At 41.1% G+C, this 20,063-nt stretch overlaps 5 protein-coding genes across 7 annotated transcripts in view; 3 read left to right on the top strand and 2 right to left on the bottom strand.

Moving 5' to 3' along the window:
- Positions 1-20,063, bottom strand: part of LOC126558132 (E3 ubiquitin-protein ligase RING1) — a 470,233-nt gene that overhangs the window by 129,166 nt on the left and 321,004 nt on the right. The window lies entirely within an intron of this gene.
- Positions 1-20,063, bottom strand: part of LOC126559169 (MOB kinase activator-like 1) — a 284,421-nt gene that overhangs the window by 38,481 nt on the left and 225,877 nt on the right. The gene's annotated exons all lie outside the window — the stretch shown is intronic.
- LOC126557706 (nucleolar protein 56) overlaps positions 1-20,063 on the top strand; it is a 357,328-nt gene that overhangs the window by 117,500 nt on the left and 219,765 nt on the right. The gene's annotated exons all lie outside the window — the stretch shown is intronic.
- LOC126558333 (uncharacterized) lies at positions 7,172-8,381 on the top strand. The gene is made up of 2 exons (XM_050214329.1): positions 7,172-7,438; positions 7,500-8,381. Exons 1-2 carry the CDS (start codon positions 7,172-7,174, stop codon positions 8,379-8,381), a joined length of 1,149 nt encoding a protein of 382 aa, XP_050070286.1.
- Positions 14,206-15,567, top strand: LOC126560101 (uncharacterized). The gene is made up of 3 exons (XM_050216262.1): positions 14,206-14,317; positions 14,381-15,279; positions 15,349-15,567. The coding sequence occupies exons 1-3, from the start codon at positions 14,206-14,208 to the stop codon at positions 15,565-15,567; spliced, it is 1,230 nt and encodes a 409-aa protein (XP_050072219.1).

Raw genomic sequence — 20,063 nt, 5'->3', positions numbered from 1 at the left:
ATTGTTATGCATATGGTGGCAAAAAAGAGCAGCCGTCACACCTATGTTATTAAACAATTTGTCTTAGGCACAATTAGGTTCAACATTTAAGCAAATAAGTGCATAACCAATAAAATAGTTCGCAAAATATAGATTGATTGATCTACGTATAAGTCAAAATTAGATCAGCCACCAAATGGTCCGCTCAAGTCCTCTCAAACTATCATTTAATATAACAATTTAAAGCCTTGAACAAACATAACTGCCCTTGCAAATGAGCTTATTGCGTTGTAATATTGATACGAACAGATCAAGCTGATCCTCAAGAGAAACAAAACAAAACTTGCAGGAGATATGCAACACTCGTGTACTTGTTACAGTCTAGTCAATCTCTCTCCTTTTTTATGTACGTTGACGTTAATCCCAAGATTTCCAACCATAAAGCATAAAGAAATGGAGCTGCTCATATCTCTTCTCAACAAAGCAAACAAACAACTCTTGCTTGAGCTTCAAACCCTACCCTATAATCCTCGTTTTGCAGTCAAACAGGAAGCTCATCAACGTTCCAATTAATAAAATTGTTTTTCTTTAGCCTTTCACAGTAACACGCAACATTTTGTGCTCAACGAATTTGTTGTAAATTAACAATTATTTTGCAATTTTAATACGTTTCATTTGACAGTCTTCCACTATCACAATTTTTTCGTTGACGTATTACAAAAAAATACCAAAAGACTCTTCCCATTTCCTCTAATGCTTTACTCAACACTGTAGCCAAATGCAGAAAGAAACTTTGTCCATCAACCATCTTCCTCCATACAACGGAAACATCCCCAAGAAACGTCAATTTTAATTTACACAATTTCCAACTCTAGATTGAAGTTCTGTTTGTATTACACAGTGTGTGTTTGTGTGTATGTGAATATCGTTTGTGTGTGTGTGTGTGTGTGTGTGTGTGTGTTTTGACACCCACCTATTCCCAAACCCAAGGTTCAGTCTAATCTGTTTCACCTTCTGGCCCGCCTATGCATCCCCATTCCGGGCTGTGTGAACGATTTTCCAACCACTGATCGTTGCATTGTACCGCATCACGAATATGTAAAGATAACGAATCGTACTGAAAGCAACAAAAAAAAATGAGGAAAAAAGTAATATCATGCATCCAACAATTTGTACTTTTTTTGCGATTTAGACAAACTCCTACATGGATCCTCTTCTACAGGAACAGGAGTGAGGATGTCTGCAAAAGGCACGCTAGCAATTGTTGTGGACGATGTCATTTTATTGATGGTATGTTTTTGCTCTCTCCCTCGCTCTCGTTTTCGTCTTTGGCATGTTTTACTTTGCAAAAACCGACCACATTGTGTCTAAAATGTGTACGTTGTAGTTTTTCTTTTATTTTGTTTAGCATTTTTTTCTGTCCCTCTGTTACTGTTACTTCACGGTCACGATTGTTTGCTGTACTATCCTAACTAGAAAAAGACGTCAACAAAAGCAGACAAATCAACCTGAAACCTCAAACGAAACGTATAGGTAAGCGAGATAGCGAGTATGTGTGTGTGTGTGTGGGAAAAATAGCTAATTTTAGAAACACATCAACTGTCCTGATCCATTTATTTTCTATCTGCATTGATGGAAGTGGGCAACGGGATAAGGGGAAGCGACGAATGAGTCTGTCACCCACCCATTTACTTTCCGCGTTTCAAACAAACAAAGCCCCCTTAATTTAGTTGAACATCGTTTTTTCCCATTCTTTTCTCATAGCTGTTTCTTTTATTTCCCAGCTCGAGAAGAGAAAAGAAAAAAAACGCACCACTTGCTGTTTCACTTCCGTTCATTGGCCGAGTGATTTGTCTCCACATAAATTTCTTCGCCAATGCGTGTGTGTGTTTAAATGTGTTCTGAAAAGAAGAAAAAAAAAACAGTCACGGTGACTGTGTTAAATGAAAACAGATGATGTCGTTGTTTTGGGGACGATTTTTTCTAAGCTGCCCTTACCTTCTGAACAAACTGCCGAACTAAACGATGATCCAAACCACCGATAGCAAGGGCCGGTGTGGCAGCAATCCGTAATGAAGTGATTTAGTGGGCGCAAAGTGACCGGTACGGCACAAGAAAGGTGTCACCTCCCCCCGTACAACGGTCAAATGGTCTTTGGTATCATTCATAATTGCGCTTTTGGCCCACGAGTACAAGCTTCAGCCGGCCCATTACCGTACATGGTGCAAAGTGTGATGGCTTGGCTTGTAAGGATTCAGAGCAATGTATAAGACGAGTAATTGAGATTGACGGGTGGTGGTTGAAATGGGATTTCGCGGCAAGCAAAAGAAGGTATGGTTTGGATGGTTTGGACGGATATCTTTTCGAAAAGAACATTACAACATTACTTTTAGTCCATTAAAAGTTAATATTATTATAAATTGTGCCTGAAAGCAGGTCTGTTGTATGGCTGATTGCATACCTTCTTCGTATTTTAGAATAAACGCCTGAAGGTATGCAAATCGCAAATTTAAAATTTGTTTCCTTGTTCACTGCAACATTTTGTTTCATTAATAAAAAATTTACATAAAAAAGATAAAAAGTAAGGTTTATGCACAAAAAAAATACAAACACATCCATTTATTCACTAATTATTTCGCTCTTGCAATTTGTAGCATGAATTCTGGTAATAAAATACAAAACTTTTAAAATCATTAAATACGCCTGTTTGAAGCTTCTATCAGGCGTATCTCTCTATAAAAAAAAACTAATGTTTCCCATGCCGACCAAATCATAGCATCGGTCACGGAAAGGTCACATCATTTCCTATAAAACATGCGACCCAACATCCACAGCAGTCTCTGCCAGCAGCACCCTACGTGGAACACAAACGAGTTGGTCTATTTTTAATAGTAGAAAGATCATTTAATTTCCAACAGCCTTACCTTCCAACCAATGCCCATCCCCACTGCTATTACCACTCTGCCACCCCAATGACACTCGACATTGTGTTAGGCAGGAGGTTCTAAAATAAAATTACAACAAAAAACAATTCTCTAGCTTCACACACACACACACACACTTTGCGACACTTGATTCCGCCCCAGGGCACCAAGCCGTTACAATCCCTATGCTGCAGACAATGGCCGACCCACTTCAGCAACAATATACACCGCTTTCAAGCATTTCCACGAATTCTTCAGCGTATTGTGTGTCATCGGCAGGCAGGGCCACATGGCCGGCAGCGAAATGCCTTCCCGCAGTACTCGCCACTCTATCATGCTTAATGAAATTACAAACCCAAACCGAACGGGAGCGTGCACAACAGAGCAATAACAACGATCAAACACATTCTAAAAAAGTAACGTGGCAAAGATTGAAATCTAACATAACGATGGGAACGGGCGTGTACGGGTAAGGGGTTAAAAGATGATGGGAGAAAAAAAATACAAAGTACGAGGAGTTAATTAGCGGAAGGATTCATCACCGTACAAGGGGTAGATTATGAATATTGTCTCGCTTCTAATGCCGGTGTACCGGGAGCAGACTAATTGATGTGATGAGGTTTTGATGTGTGTGAGAAAATTCAACAAACAAGACTGGCAACAGCACGGCAAACGATTGTGGCGATGTTAGCACTCGGGCTACACGGAACGAAACTTTTGCTACACTCGGAAAATATGTAACACGCTCTAGAAACTTTCGCACGAACACACTTCAAACTCATACAAGCTCCAACGGTGGAAGTGATCATCAGTAAAGTATCCGATTTAAATCGGATAAGCTTACTTGCATGTGTACAAAACCTTTCCCGAAGCATACTTTCGCTACTTTTTGCCTACAATTCACTGCCGCCTGCTAATCGGGTACCGAGGATTGCATCACTCGACCCGAACACTTTGCGTAGACTCTAAGCGACTCTTGATTTCCATCACAAACAACCACCGGTCAACGCGTAAATTGATCCTATCACCGAAAAACGTAGCAAAGGTAGCTGTTGAGCCTATGTTCGAACCCAACCATATAACATACCTGATCACAGACACCTGTTTTACCGTTTCCGGCTCAGTGTACTCGGTCACAAAACCTTAATCATCTCACCAGCACTCAGCACTCCGAACCAACCGGGCCCAAGCAGCTCCCCTTAAGCTGGTGCTTTTATTTAGCAATCGTGCTATTTGTGCTGTCCATTGAGACTATTTTTCACTTTCCCTGCACAGCTGCATCCGAGCGTAACTTTTGCACAATTTTTCCTCAACTCTTCCTCAACTAGCCTTAAAAGTGTAGCTTGGTTTGCAAATTAATTTGTAATGGAAAACTGTAATGCTCAGCCCAGCAGTCGAGCGAGGAAGGAAAAGGAAAGGTACCTTGCAATGTGGGACCCACATTTACACGCGTAGGTGCAAATCCTTCCCCTGCTTTTTCCTCACTGCCTTGACAACTCCACCGAAACCCCAGTCAGTGCTCATCATTTTATGAGAAAACAATTTGCTCAATGAACTTTTCCTCCCCCCAACATCACTACTGGCGCATCCCTGGCGGACCTCACTTAATGGGGAGGGTGAAAAGAGATAGAAAAGGTGGGTCGACTAACGGAAGTGGTAGATTAAAAAGTGTGCAGAAAGTAAATTTTGCTTTTGTAAACCTTCCGCGACTCCCTTCCCGTTCCAAAAACCATTCCTTCCTTTATTTCCCACCCTCCCCAATCAAGGAAACTTGTACCGCTTGCGTTGGTTTTTCGCTTTGCACAACTTGCAAAGTAATATTTCAACAAGGCACCCGGTAGATTATAAAAGTGTTAAAAACAAAGGAGTGATAAAATGTTAAAACACTCTTAAGCTTCGCTACACCGAAACACAAAAATAGGCACAAAACTTTAAAAGAAACCAACTACTGCTTGGTAAAAAGTTTACCGAGGCTGGAAAGCTAAGAAAGGCAAACGTGCTAAGAACGTTCTAAAGTAATAAGCAAATCAAGGCTATAAATATTCAAACTGACAAAGTGAGGGAGTGTAAAGAAAAAGTAAGCGAAACAGTGCGAAACACTAGCGACAAAAGAGAAAGCTAGGTGAGAAATGTAACGAAGAACAAAAGAAAAACAATAGTGTGAAGCACACAAAGCAAGGAAAAGGTAATTGAAAATACATTATAAATTTAAAATCCGTTGGAATGTTGAAAGATGGCTAACGCTCACGATTAATGCTGTTCCTCAGTTTACTCTCACGCTCTCTTTATACCTTTTTTTTTATCAACATACTGTACTAGGTTTTTGTTCTAGCAAGCCTCAAAATTTTTCTCCCCCCAGCCCAACTGCGATTCACATTACTTTTCCACTCACCCAGCAACGGGTTGCACAATCGCTCGCTCACCATTAGGTTGGGGAAAATACGCGCGCTCCCAAAAAGGTAATCAGACCGGTCGGAAACCATAGTAACGGTGTATTACAGCCAACTGTTACACGTTCCATTCATTCATCCCAAAGCCCGTTACAACGAACGTCCAATGAATAGACTGGAACGAGAGACAGAGAGAAGGTTCGAGCGAGAACCAATGTTGTTCAGAAAGGGAACCCGTGCACGCGTTGCGGGAAAGAGAAATCGGTCGTTGAAAAATCGATAAATCTCTCGCTATCTCTTGCCACGTTGCCACGCATGATGAGGGTATTTGTATTTGTATGTGCAAACTCGTTCTCCGAAAATGCTGTTGCAATCCGTGCAGCGGATAGCAGGTTGCAGTGTGACCTTTCCCTTGCGTGGTTTCGATGTTTGATGCCCTTATGTACGTATGCTCATGCATGAACAAATAACCACCATTATGTATATGGTAAAGATCGCCTAGGAAACGCATGACCCTGTTGGACTATGGAGAAGATCCTTCATGCTCAGGAACGATACAAACTTGCTGCGAGCTATATTCGATTTATTTCGTTTTCAAGCACTAACTATTGCTATTATTAGCGTAATTGTAACCTCAGCATAGATAAATACGCTCAGTGTGCGACAACGTATCCGCTCGTTACACGGAAAGACCGGGGTTTAAATCAGATATGGGTCGTTCTGCTGTAGTTAGAAGTGACTATCCAACTACGTGGTATTAGCATGTCTAATAACGCCATAGGCCAGCCCGGTGGTATAGACGACAGCGGCGCCGGTCTTCAAACGGCTGGACCGGGGTTCGAATCCCATCCGGACCTTCCCCCTGTATTGAGGATTTAACTATCGAAGTACGTGGTATCGGCAAGTCTAGTAAGTCATTCGATGGCTGGCGTGAGGACAAGAAGAACTAGCCAAGAAAAGGCAATAACGCAATAAATATTCAATAAATAGGTTTAATTATTTATTTATTTATTTACATTTGTTTATGACGGTCCAGTGCCGTATTGTCAACACCGCTTGTGTTGAATAGATTTTATGAAAATATTGATAAGGCATTTCCTACTTGTTCTTTGCCTTATCCCAGGCATACTCAGTTGTGGATGGATGAAATTAGTTTTTATTAGTTTAATTATTCAAGATCAGTCATATCAATCAATCACACATTATTCTTCTGAATATCCATAGCATAAGGACTCGTAGATCAAAAGCTAGCCATCTGAAAGCTTATTAGACTTGCTGATACCTCATAGTTGAATACTCAAAACTCACTACTACGAAAACCTTCTTATGGAGTTTGAACTCGGGCCCTTTTTTGTGAAGACCAGTATAGCTGGTCGGGCGATACCTTTTTAAAGTACTAAATTCAAGACCTTTGTAGTATTTTATTCTTTCAAATATCTTATAACAACATTTGATAAGATAATTGAACTCTGAGCACCTCCAGGCAAAAGAAAAACAAATAAATAAATCGTTTATTTATCCATAAGATATTCAGTGTGTTATTACAATAAACGCTCACATGAACATTTTCTCACCTTACTTCATGTCTCAGACATGTCCTTGACATGTAGGTGTTTGATCTACACTTCAAGAAATAATGAAAGACTTTCTGGATTTGCTACGTTTTTGCTTTGTCCTAGTCATTACTACATTCCTCGAGCGATCAAACGACCAAACGATAATTTCACACCAAATTATCACACAGCAAAACGTTTATGGTCTATAATCAATCCAAAATCCAGTTACTGCTAGCTTACCTCTAGGAAAAACTATAAAATAGCACGAGCACCGTTGCGATCACATTTAGTTCGACAGTTTTCCCTAGACAAAAGCGAAGCCATGCACACATCAGAACGCCATCCTTCGAACATTTGTTTTTTCGGGTGGATGCGCTGGATGGACACGATTAATGGCATTCACCTGCACGATGAGTCACGGTTGGCACGGGCCTTTCAGTGTGTTTTCTACATCCTGCAGTTGAGTCAGCTACTTATTGTGTACAATTTCGGTGTCATTTGCATTAGCAACGTGTCGCTAGATGAGTTTGCACTTCAGTTTAACCAGTTCGGAGGAATTTTGCTAACCTTCTTCCGTGTGTTTGCAATCGTAAGTTTGTATTTTATCGAACCGCTGGTGATGTCGTAAGAGTTTGTTTTACATTTTACAGAACCTGCATCGTACCGATCTGAAAAAAACGGCGCAGTTCATCAATGCTGAAGAATTTCATCATCTCAATGAACGTGCTGAATGCATTCGCTCCGGAACCATCCGTAACGCGGGACGTTTCTTAACTACGTTGTTTAGCATACAGACAGTGACGATCGTGTTCTGGTTCATTATGACAGAGATACAGGCACATAAGCAGAACGTCCTATTGCCCACCGTCACCAGCCTGCCGTTCGATGCGTCGGATTGGCCATCATTCCTTAAGGTGACTTTCCGATTGTATATCTACTTAGCGTACACGCAGCTGATGCTTACCTTCTTCGGAAGCTACATCATCACCAGTAGCTATCTGCTTACACTAACGATCGAACTGCGCATTCTGAACGATTCGTATGCTAAAGCACCTGCACATCCTCAGCAGTTGGTGACGTTTTTAAAGGATCGTGTCAAGTACAAGGTGACACTGCTACAGCACATCGGTATCATTAAACGCTACATGAACGTTAGTATACTGTTCGAGCTGGTGCTTATCGTGTGTTTGCTGGCAATCAACGGACTACGCCTGTGCACAACCAAAAGTGACATGAGTGAGGTTGCTCTCTCCAGCAGTATGATCATGATATATTTGCTCGAGTTTTTCCAATACTGCTGGCAGGTCGATGAGATGCAACTGTTGCACGAGGGGCAAGCGCTTGCCATCTACTCAACACCCTGGGTTGGTGCCATGCAACAAACGAAAGCGTTACAGCTGGTCACGATCCGCATGGCACAGACTCCACTGCGCTTCATGTGCGGTGGAATGTATCAACTGTCTACAGAACTGTTTGCCACGGTTGTACAGTTTATCTATTCGCTGGTGATGATGCTTTTACATTTTAAATAAGTGAGCACACAATAATTGAGCCTGAAAATTTATCTATTTAGCAGTAGCTTCACCACATCACTCTGGACATGATAAAATATTGTTAAAACAGCCTTAAAGCATGCATTTCGCATTGCACGAATATTGCGATGTTACGATGATCCTTGAATTTCCAATAAAACACTTAATTTGCTAATGTTAAATATAAACCAAATGAAATTCAATCACAACTGATTCTATTTAATTTGTGACTAATTGTGCAATTGAAATAATTCAATGTAGAGAGACGACAGTAGTCTTTGAGACTGAAATCCTCAATGAACAATTTTTAGAATGTTGTAGTGCATTCCCAAAAAAAACAAAATGAAATATTTTAGCCACGTTGCATTCGTTGATCTGCTAAACTAGGAGCTAAATGTAGATTTAAATGTTAATGGTGATGTTAATAAATCTCACCCTTTACCAACACAACTTACACCGATAAAGAAATACAGAGTTACACAAAAGTAAACTGAAGCCTGTTGAATTTTTTCTTCTTCCATCGAATCATCAATAATCAATAAAACTTGTTCCAGTTTTGTGTTTTTGGTTTTGCTTAATTCTATTAGCACTTATACCTAAAATATTTACGAATAAACTATTGAACTGGAATGTCGTGGCCAGAGAAACCCAAAAATCCATACAAGAGATTCCGAAAACCCTTCATAAAGCCTATTCGAAGCCATTTCAGTCGTTCTGAGTTGATGAAATGGATGTTCCATCAACTCATGGAATGAAGGGAATGTTCGTCAAAATGATTGTTGAGCTGTTCAATGAATAGTCTATTCAACAACCATAATACCAATTCCTCGATTTTTAGAGCTTTTGTCCAACAATCGAGCATTATAATTAGGACATAAATCAATCAATCAACAGGGCTGTTAAATTCAGATCAAAGTTTAATCTAGAAATGCAAATTAAATGTCATTTCCGCATCAAACGGTAAAGGAGAAATTAAATGGAATACTCTTTCATATGCAAATTACATGGGTTAATGGGTTGTGACTGGTTTTAAACAGTAGTAAATCATTATTATTACTATACCGTGGAAAACATGCAAATACGTCAATGCTGATGACGTGCAAACAGGCTAGTGGAATACAATTCGATGTAATGTATAATATTCAACCACATCATGCACTCATATTCTAGGAAATTAAATATAAAACATTCACGTACGTTTCACTTTGTACGATTAAACATGCTTTCTATTTCCAACGAAAACCATTCATCTATTTAAAACTCCCTTTTTTCGATTCCTTTTCCGTTCTCAAAACTGTTGTCACCATAGTCATCAAGGTTGGGATTTTCTACAACCCCAAAACGCATCCATCCTCAAGGTGCGACGGCACCACAGCACCAATCAGACGATGGAGTTCCCTCTACTTATCGATACACCAATAAATTCTTCAAATCCTTCTAATACTCGATTCTAAGCTCGATGAGGTGCACGAACGTAGCTCCATTTCGATGCAACTCGCTAGAAGAGAGTAGAATAAAACGGCGATACACACATTTGCCTTCAGTCCTTACCGGAAATCGATGGACATAAATTGTCCTTACCAGAGTTACCTGAGGACGAGAACTTGTTTTATTTTTTTGGTGATGAGTGTTTGTTGCGCTTGCCGAGCTGCACAGCAAACATGGAATCTTAAAATTTCATCGAATGTTTTAGCAAATTTAGAAAACCCTCTCTTGTTCTCTTCACTACATCAATTTAAATGAATAATTTCCTTTTGTGACTTTTCTCATCTAGGTTAGCTGATTCCTTTGTAATGGTGTTTAATACCTCCTGGTGAAAAAAATACAACTCCAACCGCCACCATTATTGCCAGTAAGAATCCGAAAGATGTCGTTTTTCATTGCTTATTGCTGGAGCAAACTAATGGCACGAGCTACGTGGTAAGAAGCACACATGTGTGTGTGTGTGTGTGTGTGTGTGTGTGTGTGTGTATTTTCCTAAGTGCTTCTTCTTTCCACGCCCTGCAAAACGGAAAAAGATTCATTCGCTGTCTGACTTCCTAAGTATCGGTGACACTGAAGCCTCGGGCAAGAACTATCATGGATTTTCAGCTTTCCCGTGCTGCGTCCACCGTCAAACCGGAAACACTTGACGCAGGTGCTTTCCAGTGTGGAAATTGAGAATAACGGATAGAAAATACGTTCCAGAAGTGAAGCAAACGCAACAGTGGAAGGAAGGAAGGAAAACACGAGGAGTTTTAAGAGAGAGAGAGAGCGAAAGAAACAGACAACGGTAACGAAGGGACTGCATCATAAAAATAAATTGCATTCATAAATATTCCGACTTTTGGATTGTGGCCGAGGTCGAGTGGGCTGATATTGCTGATGGGCCGAGAGTTCAGAGTCTTATTGGTCGGGGTTTCAAGAACGCAAAAAGATTCTATTCCACCACTGTCCACACACTGTTCCTGGTGTGCGATGTGCGATATGCGGACGATTGTAATGATTGTCCCTTTTTTTCTTGTTTGCTGTACTTGATCGAAGGCTTTCTTTTTAAAGCATCCTTTAAAGGGTTATTGAGGAAAAAGCCTCACAAGCATTACACTAAAGCAAATGAGCTAGCTTTTATGAACTAATTCATGAGTATAAACTCAAAATTTTAAATCAAATATTATAATATAGCACCAGAACATTAAAACTCTATAAAAACTATCCAAAATATGACACTTTTCCTCGTGGATCGGCCTCGGGTTCTGTTTTATTGCTTCTGGAAGAACACAAAAGCTCCTCTTCTGCTTTCTTCTTATCATTCTCCTTTATTACTTACGTTCAGTCTCTCTCAACTAAAAAAAAAGCTAACCACTTCAATAGTTTTCTCGTAAAATTGAATACATTCCGATTGCGAAATGTCGTTTCACAAGGACAGCTAGGTTTAAGGTTTGATGCAGCACTGCAGCCAAGCAGTCTTACAAAAAAAAAAAGATTCAATCAAACATTTATATCCCTTTTGCACGGTTTGTAGATATTACTTCTGCCAGATACTGCCCTCATTCGTAAAGACAATCTTTTTTTCTCAAACTAAGAAAATCCTTTGCCATGAACAAAGCACCCAGCAACTCACACACACACACACACACACATACAAAAAAATACCCGCTAAACGAATGCTCCACACTAAGACAAGTTGCAGCAGTTTAATCGTTTTCCGGAGCCAAATTTTTCGTTCCACCGTTTTCAAGTGACAGTTTACAATTTATGGCCAACGGTAAGAAAGAAAATGGCACGTCTGTTATCCTGTACCGATATCCGGAAGCCGGGATGTTGCAGATGGGCAGTAGCGCCATAGTAGTCTCAAGTACAAGGGGAAAAGTTTAAAAATTGGCACGGAGAAACATATCGCATGCTTGGAAGAGTCATTGTAAGCTACTTAAATCCGTGAAATGGTCACTTGGTTTTGTAATACAATTGCAATATTATGAAGCCATTGGAGTTTTCATGATTTCATTCAATTATTCGATAAAAAATGAAATTTTTTACAGCGTTATGGATTAGAAATTGTTGGCACATTCTGTGTACTTGGTGATATTGGAGAAGAAAGTGAGTGTGCAACGCTTGCCTACATTTAGGCGTGTTTCTCTCTCCCTACTCGGAACGATGGGAATTTCAAAACAATTTCAGTCTCTTTGATGATGACACGGAACAAACAGACTCGGATTGTAGATTGAAATTTGGTCTGAATTAGAAGCATCAAACTTGAGCACAACACAGCTTCTTGACATTCGGAATCCCTGTAGGAGAAATTGCAATATAAAATTGTTGTCTGTAAAATTGAACTATGCTTCTTTTTCATCCAATAGAACGTCTGATTCTAGCTAAACTTTGTGCCACAAACAGTATCGTTTCATACTTCCCACTGGCAACCAATAATTTTGTTTGGCACGCTCACCCTGAACAACAGCAAAAAAAAAAACCTTCCTATCGCACACTACACCAACATGCGACTGACAGTCTTTCGACGGAAGACTACTTTCGATCCTACAACTGAGCTCCATAATTGGAATGTCCAAAGCGAACTTCAAAAGAAACTGCTGCGCAATGAAATATGCATCCAATTGACAACACCAACATCAACAAGATGTGCCAGGATTCCACCGTTCCCCGCTGCCGCTCGGTGAACGAATAATCTAACAGGCAGAAGGTTTTCGGGCAGGAAAGCTCCCGTACCGGTGAAGATTCATTTCATTGATGAAAAATAAATATCGATTGAAAGCCAAAGCAGCATGACCAATTCATAACCTCACACCGGGCTGTCCAGAACTGGCCCAGGTACCAGGAATTAGTGCACGGCGTGCGCTGAAGCGCACCGAGCGCACCATCCAACCTATATCGGGCTGTTGCGTTCATTAGGCCCTATGTTGCTAGGCTCTGTGAGCGCCTCCTAGTGCAATCAAATCATCCGAAAATGCATCAAATTAATGGAACGCTGAGCGGGTGCAACAGAAGCTACCGAGCGACCCGACCGACCGGCCAACCAATAAGCACTTCTGTCGCCATTTATAAGCTTAGGGGTTGGTTTAAGTGCCTGCTCGAACTGGTTTTGCAATTGGATTGCTGTTGGAAAAAAGCATCGAAACAATGTTGCTGGTATTATATTTTTCCTGGAATTAGTCTGCTGCAAAATGGAACGATTTGCAATGAATATTTCGATGTGAGAGAGAAAAACATTTGTTCTTATTCTACACATACGGACTGCTCTTTGGAAAGGTTGCTTAAAATTGTGTAATTTTTTTCACGCAAATAAAAGAATAAAAATAAACCATAATTTTTTTGCGAAATTTTGCTAAACTAATAGCTGAAGAACCTTTTCGATTATAATCCATACGCATCCTTTAAGTATCCTTCCAACACGTTGACCCTTTTTGTAAACATACTCCACAACACAAGCAACAAACAGTAATCCGTTTGATTACAATTTTCGTACCACCCAATGCATCCCAATCCCTTGTATGGGACGGTGGTTTGAATTACATGCGAAAACTATCTGCAATCACAAAAGCCCAGATGCAACTCTCCTGAGTGCGATGCAAACAACGTTTCCCCTGCTTGTAACACAATTTAATTCTCATCTTATGCTATTCGGAATTTGGTCCTGTTTCCTGCATGAAAGGGTAGAATTAGTTCGGTTAGGTGACATAGTATAGGATGGGATTTCCAAACTCTCGATATTGTGGTGAGCTGGAATGCAATATTACACGAGTTTTACTGAATCGCGCTGCTGTTCCTAACATGAAAATTGAAAAACATCGAAAGAAAGAAAAACAATTGATCACAGGCAGAATCATGGCAGAAGCGATATCGGCGTCAATCTTTACTGAACTGACTTTCGAACTATGTGGTATCAACAAGCCTAGTATACCATTCGATGACCTTCGTGACCTAGTAGAACTTTAAGCCAAGAAAGTCATGTAGTGCCCTCTGTTAGAATACAACGGAAATATGATCCATTCCGGATAATTTTCACAATAGGTTGCTCTTGTTGAGCACGAAAGCGAATTGTAGATATTGTGTGTAAGTCATACTAGTTTTTTATAAACACGAACGATTCTAGGGATAAAAATGAAACTGCAAACAGACAAAGATTTACCGCCATGAGAACCACAGCGCCTGTTTTGTCATTCCATGACACCTGGAAATCGTTCAATAATTGAACGGTGGGATTATGTCCTTATGGCAAAGGCAGGTTTTTTCGAAGCTTATAAAACCGCTCAATCTTCACGCTGTAGTCTCATTTTCACTCGAAAACTTCAAAGAGCAATAAAATAAAAAAACTCTCAAGAAACTAGCAATGGTTTTGCTGCGTGCTCTTCATTATGGCTTTAGATTTCTACAAGAAAATTTCAACGTTGGTCACCATTTAGAACACTTTTGTTTGCTACGCTGTGTTGATATTGTTTCTCGTAAGTTTTGTAACAACGACAACTTCATCTGCTTCTTACAGCCCACAATTCCTTTCTCCACAGCGGCCATGTTGATTCACCGTCCACGTTCGGGTGTAGAGATCGGCATCAAGACGCTCGGTTTGAGCGTGATGCTTACGCACATGGTTGGGCTGATGTACGACTTTACCCAGCAGGACGACATCCGCGTTTCGATGGACATCTTCTGCATGCTATCCTTGTTCACATCCCTCTTTGCTCGCCATCTATGTTTGCGCCAGTATCAGTCGCACATCAACGCATTGGAGCGGCTAGATAAGGATCCGACCTTTGAAAGAGACTTACCGTACGCCGTAACGATTCGCCACCGGACGGTAATGCAAAACAATCGTTACATTGGTTCGTATCTGGCGTCTCACCTGCTATTTGTGATAGTGTACGTGGTTCAGAACATGGTGACGGAGGATTCATTCGTGAAGATCATCACCCACTTTCCGATCGATCTGTCCGAATATGCACCGATACTTGACACACTGGCTCAACTTTGCTATAGCCTCATCGGTTTCGGTTGGGCTTGGTACCACGCGTGCGGACAGATAACCATTATCGTGCTGGTACGCTTCGCCATCACCGAGTTTCAGGTATTTCTTCACTCGTTGGCCACATTTGACGATCAAATACACGAGCGACTACTGCTGGAGACGGACGGTAACGTAGAGCGTGTTCTTCGCGAGCTTCTGTACAAGCACGCACGTCAACACTCGCATCTAATAGTGGTGTTAATGCACCTTCGGACGATACTGCGTGCCTATTCGCTAGTGCACTTTGCCTTCTACCTGAACATGATGGCTGCTTTTTTGGCGCGCGTATATGTCATACCCGGCAGCTCTTCGCTGGGTATGGCCATTCCGCTACTGGTAACAATGGTTTTCTTTGTGGAAACCTTCGGACTGTGCATGTTGGTGGAGGAGTTGGTACAGCTGGTAAGTTATAGATGCATAGCCGCTATGATAGCTAAGCTTTCTAAACACAGTGTATCTCTTCCGACACAGAACCGCAAGGTAGCCTTTAATTTGTACGGATTCAGCTGGACTCGGTATCTCCATTACGGGCACACCATCAAGCGCACCATGATGTTGATGATAATGCAGGCAACTAATACGAAAGATTTTTCCGCCGGCGGATTGACGACCGTGTCGGCCGAATTGTTTGCCAAGACGTGTCGTCTCGTATACACCATGATGATGGCCATGGCTAATTTAGCTTCTTAGGGTACACTTAGGATAAACACCAGGATGTAACGTAGGGAAAAAATAGTCTTATCAATAATTCGCTTCAATAATCTCTATATTGCCTTATAATAGGCAATGCATAATAACACAAGTCTATTATGTACCATTTTATGCTTGCTCTCCGATAGTTTTGCTATTAGTCATCGGTAATTTCTGATTTAATAAATACTGGAATGGAATCAAGGGTTTCTTTTTCTATTATTCTAGATCGATATGGTTCTTGGCCTGTTTTGCAACAATCTTCTTCTTGGCCTAACGACCCAATAGGTCACACCGATCATCGGAAAGACTTACTAGACTTGTTGGATAGTGTGCAATGTGATTATGTAAATCCACTTTCGGTTCTACAACTCTGCAACATTCAGTTTTATAATCCCAGAATCAGAATAAACTTTCCTCCTCTTTCAGATGAGTGAAAATACATTAGGTTACTTACATACAACCAACCAACCCAACTATAAAACTCCACAACGATATCGTGATGAGCAATTTCGTCTAACAAATATATCGTGTTGTTTGTGCACAAGCCCTACAACAACTAGCTGATGTTAAAAGCAGCTTAAAAAGAGAACATCAATTGTATTTTTGAAACAATCATCAATATATTGTAAAGAATCGTTGTTCTCCTATATCTCTTTCAAACACAACAAACTCCATTCTGCATCTAAGTGTAGTCAATGTCCACTAACGCATGGGAATGAAAATATCCCATTTTATGCATGTTTAGACTCACCGTGCCAACCGTAATCGGTGCGGTCGTGTCACCAAACAAACTCATCGCCATTTTGCAACATCAATAAAGGTCACTTTACCGGATGATAAAACCGTCCCAACTTCCGACCATTTGTGATAAAACAACTGATCTGTGCTTTGGTGCTGTTCAACGGTCTCCTGCGCACAGTTACGCGCTCGTGACTTCCGGTATGCAAATAACCCACGCTTATGAAGCGTATCATAGCACGTGCATACACACGCTCCCACAGCTGTAATGATATTATATACACACAGACACATTACTGCGTTACGTTAAAAAATCACCCCGTTGACACACATACACAAACGTCGGTGGTCGCATCGTTCTTTTCTCGAAATGGTTACGCGATTTTCCACCATGGCGGAACGATCAGGACTCAGCTGTTCAAATGCAAAGGACGGGGACGAAAATCATTTATCATTAGAATAACAAATGCACTAACTCAGAGAGCATCACCATTACCGCTAGAAGGATGCATTCTCGGCTCAAGGACACAAAACGCTCCTAGGTAAATGTAGCCAAACGACAACAGTGTTCGCTGGCAGCACTCGGGCTACACTGAGCTGTAAAACAAAAGCAAGTCTCCACACCAACACACACACACACACACGTGGAGTGCAGTAGAGGAACGATAGAGTGGCCATCGAACGTGCAATCTGAGGAACAACGACCATTTCTTCCACTCGCTCTATTCACCCACAAAAACACGGATGTGAGCTGAACGCCCACGGAGTGGAATGGAGCCGCTGCAGTTTCCTTTTGATTTTCACTCCTGCTTCTGGATGTTGTTTACATGATTTACGGGAGGAATTTTCCAACAACACACATAAATTTCACCCACACTCCGTGCCACTTTCCGCTTTCCCCCTTTTTCCCTCCACATTACGGTTACGGTGCTGGCGGCCATTTTGCTGCCGGGCCAAAATCGTTAGCCAAATCCAGAGCACCCCTTGCAAGCTGCGTCTTGCAGCATGCACCTTTGCTGAAAGTTTAAAGTCCTGCGAAACCATTAAACCAAACAATGAACTTGCAGCCGGTCCGGCCCTAGGTCGAAGATGCAAGCATCTTCACTTCCCCCCGGAACTCCCGTTTTTCCACCCACCGCTCGCTTGAACAAGAAAAAGCGCTCGTGAAGATGCACAAAACACGCTTGAGCGACCCGCTCACATACACACACACAAAACTACTAAGACGTTTTGGTGGCTAAAAGGACACCGGATGCTAGTTGGCAACCGGATCCAGATTTAGCAGTGCGCGATGAAGAAACAGGCGTTGTTCTACCAGCATTATTGTGAGTAGATTTTCTGTTTGTAATATGCCTTGTTCAGCGCTGTGGCGCTTCTGCAAAGCTAATGATAATACTACAACGCTTTGCCATTTGTTTACTCGTCGCATCAAACAGATTCAGTTTACACAAGCGCTCTGGTGGTGCAGATGGGAGGGAGAAAAAAAACTCTCCCACCGGCTGCATCGCTCTGCAGAAACTGCTTTGTCACACGCTTGCCACAACAAACAACATAATTGATAATCCGAACCTGGTTGTACAGTTGCGGTTGCATGGGTGCAGTTGCATCCGATGTCTGCCTTGCGGTTTTGCTGTGCTGTGAAATATTTCGCACGTCAGCTTATTGAGTGTTGTTAGCCTTTTGATCGGTATGGAACGATTAAAAAGTATCCGAACTGGGTTAGGTCAGTGGTGTTTTGTGGTCTCCGGCTAGTTCACGGTAAATAAAGATGTATGATGAACCGAAAATACATCCGAATGTACAGTAGTTCGATGAATTTTATGGAAATGGCCCGTTAGTTTGATGCGGGGAACGTGTAGAAGCTAAAATCAATTCGTTGAAATGAAAAATGTGCCATGCAGATTGCCTGACTTTAGGCGTTTTATGGTGCAGGTTGCGTATTTGACTGTGTTGATATTTTATACCGATTTACATGTAGTTTTTCATTCAAGGTATAATAGTTTCAATTAAGTAATTTTAATCTAAAAAAATATAAATAAATTACCTCCAAGACAGTTTCGAAAATTCTACAAAATTAAACCTTCCTGGGCATATTTTGTAACCTAATTTATAGGTGTCACCGTCTCGAAGTTTCATTCAAATGCAATACAAAGCACAACAATCTCTTCGAGTAGAACATTAAACCAATTGGAAACAACCGCTTTAATAGACAAAAGATTTAAAATAGACCATTATTTACTCATTATTCTTACTATCTTTTTGCCAAACTCTTTCACGTCCCGTACCCCGGAACAGTCACACACTTACCGACAAACTAAATAAAATGACACGCTTCCATGCCCGAGTTCGATCTCCATGAAACATGTGCGCACCAGCGAAAGCACCCAAAAAACAAACCAACAAATAACAATCCAGCGACACTCGGGTTTTAAAATGAATGCACAAACATTTATTTCCTGCAAAACGTCTCAGGTGATAAATTGTCCATTTTTATCTTCGGATTTGCGCATTTTCGTTCGTCCTTGCACATTCATGAGGGCGCACAGCACAGTACCAGGCGCAACTTTACATTCCGCAAACCGATTTGGTAAGCGCGAATGCTTCTGGGTGAACCGTCGGGACACGCTCACGCCAAAAACCGTTCGCTACCAATGGAAGTGTAATCCGCGAATGAAGAATAATGAGCTTTACCTTAAAATAATGGTCACCACTTTGGACGGGGTGAGAGGCACTGTCTTTGCACTGTAAGACGCCAAAGCGGTTGTGGCTGGCTGTGCTGTGAAGTTGCTAGCAAATCTTCACTCACCACCAACAAACAGCAGGCAATCGGAACGCTACAAACACGCATTTGCCACGTGCCGGATCGTTTAGTTTTAAGCCAAACTGTTTAGGTTGGTAAATGGTAGCAGAAGACACTGGGAACCGGAACCAAAAACACTGTTCTTGTCGCCCAGTCGATGATGAACCGATGCTTATCTGGCGTTTCTGATGCTCATCTGTTTCAATAAGGATTTGCAGTTAATCCACGGTTGACGTAGCACCAACAGTGGTAGTTTCAAGTGGTGAGTGGAGGTATTAGTGTGTGTGTTATTTTTTTTTTGCTATGGAAAGACAACAGCGAATCGAAAAACAAGTGTATTTGGGGATATTTATTATCACGATGTCAGCATTCCCTATCGGCAGATGTAATCCCTACTAATTGTTTCGAAGTCTTTGAAGCAGCGGTTATGATGATACATTAGTTTTCTAACATAGAAAATTTTAAGTAAAAGCGCAAGTCTACAACCTTAAAGTATGCAATGCTTGGTGGAAAATTCCCCATTTCTTCAGTACAAGATGGTCTAACAAGACTTGATATTGACAATTTGATAGAATGGTCTATGATGACCATTCTATGGTGAAAACTAGCCGGCGCCAAAAGCAATCGATTTTTTCGGAGCAAACAACTTAGAAAAAGACAAATTCCCACATTTTAAAACACTCTTTATTACAATAATATCGTAAACCAGCAATGACATTAATTAACAACACAAATTCATTGTGCTTTTGTGGCTCTCGGTGCCTACAAACTTCAAACAACAATACGGTCTAAGCTAAAAATAAAATGCAATTCTGATTGTTTGTAACAGAAACGAAAAAATGCACATCACAAACCCGATCTTCCAACGTACAACCTCGATTACATTTGATTTATTTTCTGCGATGCTATCAATCCATACCCCGTCCCGGGGTCGAACAGGCGTTACTTGATTTTG

Source organism: Anopheles maculipalpis, chromosome 2RL, assembly GCF_943734695.1.
Source record: "Anopheles maculipalpis chromosome 2RL, idAnoMacuDA_375_x, whole genome shotgun sequence".
Classification (NCBI taxonomy): domain Eukaryota; kingdom Metazoa; phylum Arthropoda; class Insecta; order Diptera; family Culicidae; genus Anopheles; species Anopheles maculipalpis.
The sequence above is the reverse complement of the archived record's forward strand: the minus strand, read 5'-3'. Positions and strand labels throughout refer to the sequence as shown.

Bases quoted from the DNA above. Each gene is read 5' to 3' on its own strand.
- LOC126558333 (XM_050214329.1), top strand. From the start codon at position 7,172: ATGCACACATCAGAACGCCATCCTTCGAACATTTGTTTTTTCGGGTGG. The intron at 7,439-7,499 runs GTAAGTTTGTAT...TACATTTTACAG, and splicing joins TCTTCCGTGTGTTTGCAATC to AACCTGCATCGTACCGATCT.
- LOC126560101 (XM_050216262.1), top strand. From the start codon at position 14,206: ATGGTTTTGCTGCGTGCTCTTCATTATGGCTTTAGATTTCTACAAGAA. The intron at 14,318-14,380 runs GTAAGTTTTGTA...CTTTCTCCACAG, and splicing joins CTGTGTTGATATTGTTTCTC to CGGCCATGTTGATTCACCGT. The intron at 15,280-15,348 runs GTAAGTTATAGA...CTTCCGACACAG, and splicing joins TGGAGGAGTTGGTACAGCTG to AACCGCAAGGTAGCCTTTAA.